This window comes from Lissotriton helveticus, chromosome 8 (assembly GCF_964261635.1).
Source record: "Lissotriton helveticus chromosome 8, aLisHel1.1, whole genome shotgun sequence".
NCBI classification, from domain to species: Eukaryota; Metazoa; Chordata; class Amphibia; order Caudata; family Salamandridae; genus Lissotriton; species Lissotriton helveticus.
This window is the reverse complement of record NC_136069.1, coordinates 1,279,249,714-1,279,253,561: the sequence shown is the minus strand read 5'-3', so window position 1 is coordinate 1,279,253,561 and position 3,848 is coordinate 1,279,249,714. Positions and strand designations below refer to the sequence as shown.

At 46.9% G+C, this 3,848-nt stretch overlaps 1 protein-coding gene across 1 annotated transcript; it reads right to left on the bottom strand.

Annotated features, from left to right (window-relative positions):
• Window positions 1-1,049: 1,049 nt before the first annotated feature.
• On the bottom strand, window positions 1,050-3,554 carry LOC144771947 (zinc finger BED domain-containing protein 6-like). The gene is made up of 2 exons (XM_078656178.1): window positions 1,394-3,554; window positions 1,050-1,117 (listed from the first exon to the last, which is right to left on the bottom strand). The coding sequence occupies exon 1, from the start codon at window positions 3,384-3,386 to the stop codon at window positions 1,722-1,724; it is 1,665 nt and encodes a 554-aa protein (XP_078512304.1). The 5' UTR covers window positions 3,387-3,554; the 3' UTR covers window positions 1,050-1,117; window positions 1,394-1,721.
• Window positions 3,555-3,848: the final 294 nt, after the last annotated feature.

The following is a 3,848-nucleotide window of genomic DNA, read 5'->3' as shown; positions in this document are numbered from 1 at the left end:
ACCGGAGCCGTGCCGGAAGACGCCACCGCCGAGCAGCAAAAGCTGCACCTCGCAGCACTGTTAAAGGTCGCTTGCGCCGTGCACTCCGCAGAGTGTCAGACCTAGAGGCGGAGGTCCAGAAATGGCACAAATTTCAAAATGTGGTGGAGGGCCTCCGCCTAGAGCAAGCCATCCTCCAAGAAAAATATGATGCCCTGGCCCTAAAGCATGATGCCCTGGAGGCCAAACTTACCAGCTTGCATCCCTAGAGTGTCCCTTGCCCCTTTTTTTGAGACTTTTGGGGGGTGGGAATTGGGAGTTGGGTTTTTTGGGGACTTTTGAGGACTATTTGTTGGGGTTAGGGAGGGTCTTGCGGGAGATTATTTTGTTAGGGATATAAATATACTTTTTCAAACTTTATCTGAGCATACCTGTTTTTTTACTACTTTTGAGCTGGGTGGGTGGTGGTTTTGCAGTAATTTCATTTAACTGAACACTGTCATCGTGTTGGTTCACGTGCAATAGGCCAAATGTTTTCCTAAGTAAATGCCTGTCACAGAGTTTGTTAATTCAAGAGCCCTAGGACTTTGCTGCTAGTACCACTGTCACTCTCTCGCCTCTCCGAATACTCCATTATACTACCTCCCATCCAAAAGCTTATCTTACCTGTAATTTGTGTTTGAGGGCTGGCTCCACCTGGAATTCACAGAGTCCTAACGCGTTCTGCAGCAGGGCCACAACTGGAGTTTCCCGGCGTGGATTTTCTGCAAAACAAAAACAATCAACATTAGAAATGTGGTAGCGGTGCTGACACAACCCTAAAACCTAGAAGCCCCAGAGACAGCACCCCTGAGACAGGCAAGCGAGCAATATAACGCCTACACGTTCACGTGCAATAGGCCAAATGTTTTCCTAAGTAAATGCCTGTCACAGAGTTTGTTAATTCAAGAGCCCTAGGACTTTGCTGCTAGTACCACTGTCACTCTCTCGCCTCTCCGAATACTCCATTATACTACCTCCCATCCAAAAGCTTATCTTACCTGTAATTTGTGTTTGAGGGCTGGCTCCACCTGGAATTCACAGAGTCCTAACGCGTTCTGCAGCAGGGCCACAACTGGAGTTTCCCGGCGTGGATTTTCTGCAAAACAAAAGCAATCAACATTAGAAATGTGGTAGCGGTGCTGACACAACCCTAAAACCTAGAAGCCCCAGAGACAGCACCCCTGAGACAGGCAAGCGAGCAATATAACGCCTACACGTTCACGTGCAATAGGCCAAATGTTTTCCTAAGTAAATGCCTGTCACAGACTTTGTTAATTCAAGAGCCCTAGGACTTTGCTGCTAGTACCACTGTCACTCTCTCGCCTCTCCGAATACTCCATTATACTACCTCCCATCCAAAAGCTTATCTTACCTGTAATTTGTGTTTGAGGGCTGGCTCCTTCATTTCTTCATTGTGCAGAATCCAGGCATCAGCATTATGGGTAATGGATAGGGTGAGTCTGGAGGAGGAGGACTCAGGATAGACGACCAGGACTGAGTTCTTGTCAACTAACTGTTGTGAACCTGAGGAATGCTGCGGCATCAAAATCAAGATAGTTCTGTTGATGGGCTTGTTGTTTTATTGGTTGATTACAGTTTTGTTGGGAATGTGATGAAGCACTTGCTAAAGAAAGGCAGACACACAGGAATAAAAGTGAATAAGGAGGACTATTTACAATTAATGAATGATTGAGTCATTTTCAGAACTCGCTGTCAGGGAAGCAGAACTCGTCCTCATACTCTGCTAACTCATCAGTCGGGGTTACTTCTGGTAACTGAGGAGAACTTTCCTCGGGTAGGGCGGTGTCCTCTTCTTCCTGCGTGCATTCTCGTACTCTGTAATCTGGTGGTATGAAGTGCTGGTTCATCTTTATCAAGGTGAGCCGCTCCACATTTGCGGGCAAGAGGCGGGACCTTTTGGAAGTCACAATGCCACCAGCAGAACTAAAAACACGTTCTGAAGACACGCTTGCGAGTGGGCAAGACAAGTAATTGATAGCCAGGTTGGTGAGCTCTCGCCATATTTTTCTTTTCCCATGCCAATACGCCAATGGGTCCTCAGTAATATTGACCTCTGTTGAGTCATCCAGATAGGCCTGCACCATTGAAAGAATGTCCTCCCGGATTCCTGTACTTTGCACTTCTGTGTCCTTTCTAGGACCAGGAAACCCTAGCTGAGTTAGCCAACTCGCTTCAGACATATCGCATGCGCCTGGTGGAGATGATACGGTTGCTGGTGTGGTTAACGGCTCAGAGGAAAAATCACTCACTTCTGCCACAGGCACAGATGGTGAAGTGCTTTTTTGGGACGCCTGATCGCCTGCTGATTCACTAGTAGTACTGTCTTCTCCTACAGTTTCCTTCCGTTCTATTTCAAAACGAATGGCTGACTGAGCTAGCCAACCTTTGTACTCTGTAACATCCGATGTTTCAAAAGGAATTATTACTTTGCCAAACAATGGCTTTTTGTAACGTGGATCCAGAATAGTAGCACAAATGTAGTGCTGTTGTTTCTTGATATTTACAAGCCGTTCATTGCTAACTAGGCGTTGTAATAATCTCTGCGCCAACTCATGTGCTTCGTTCTTTCCAACGTCCTTTAATTGTGAAGACACCACCTTGACTTGGTGCTCGAGCTTCAGCAACAGTGGGATAGCTTTGCTCAAAGAACAGTCCTCCCTGCTCACGTCACGCGTGAAGACCTCAAAAGGCCGAAGCATGTCTGTCAGGCTTTTAACTAGCTGCCATTGCTCCACCGCTAGTATCATTCCTGTCGTATCACCACCCAGGTTGTAGAAATACTCATTGACTACTGGAAACAGCTCATGCAGACGCTCAAGCATGTAGAAGGTTGAGTTCCAACGTGTTGCCACCTCCTGGATAAGTGCTTTCACTGGCATTCTACGTTCATTTTGCTTGCGCCTCAGCTCCTTCCGGGCCTTAAAAGAATGGTTGAAATGTGTGCATATTCTTCTGCAGATGGTCAGTGTTTTGTCGACTGCAAGTTCTTTTTTCAAAAAATTTTGCACAACAAGGTTGATACAGTGCGCCAAACACGGCACTCTGAAATAGAAACCGTCCTCCATGGCCTTAACTACATTCCTGCCATTATCTGTAGAAACATAACCAACCTTGCAATTTCTTGGGCGCAGCCATTGCAAGACCTTTTTGTTAAAGTCAGCCAAAATGTTGACTGCAGTATGACTTTTCTCCATGCCAAACATGGCTAATGTTGCATGTTTACGAGCACCCTTAAAAATCTCGACCAAGTCACCACCTGCATTTATCTGTTTAATAACCCCTGAAAAAGAGACCCAGTGTGCAGTGATGCACATGTAATCAGTGGCTGCGCAACTGGTCCACATGTCTGTTGTCAGGTGTATAGTGTGAACAGCACTCTTCTGCAAAGCTGCCCCCACCAACTCAAGCACCTCTTTGTGTAGTGCTGGAACAGCAACCCTGGCAAAATAGTACCGGCTAGGAACCTTCCATTTAGGGGCCAATGTTGCCACGAGTTCAAGGAAACCCACACCTTCGACAAACGAAAAAGGGAGAAGGTCCACCGCTATCATTTTTGCCAGCTTAGTGTTATAGAGGCGTACAGTTGGGTGGTTGCATTGAAATTGCGCATCTGAGGAGAACATGGCTGAAATGGTGCGCTGGACAAATTTACGGGATGATGCTGATGCCTTCTTCGACCCACTTCTGATCAGTGTTGACATTTTCCGCATTGGTGTGTCTCCCAGACTCTCAGTGTGCCTGCTATGTGTTACGGAGGGTGTGGTGCTGCAAGGGGTACTGGGTGCAACCGGACACATGTCTGACGC

Excerpts from the sequence above, each read along its gene's own strand:
- LOC144771947 (XM_078656178.1), bottom strand. The coding sequence starts at position 3,386 with ATGTGGACCAGTTGCGCAGCCACTGATTACATGTGCATCACTGCACAC.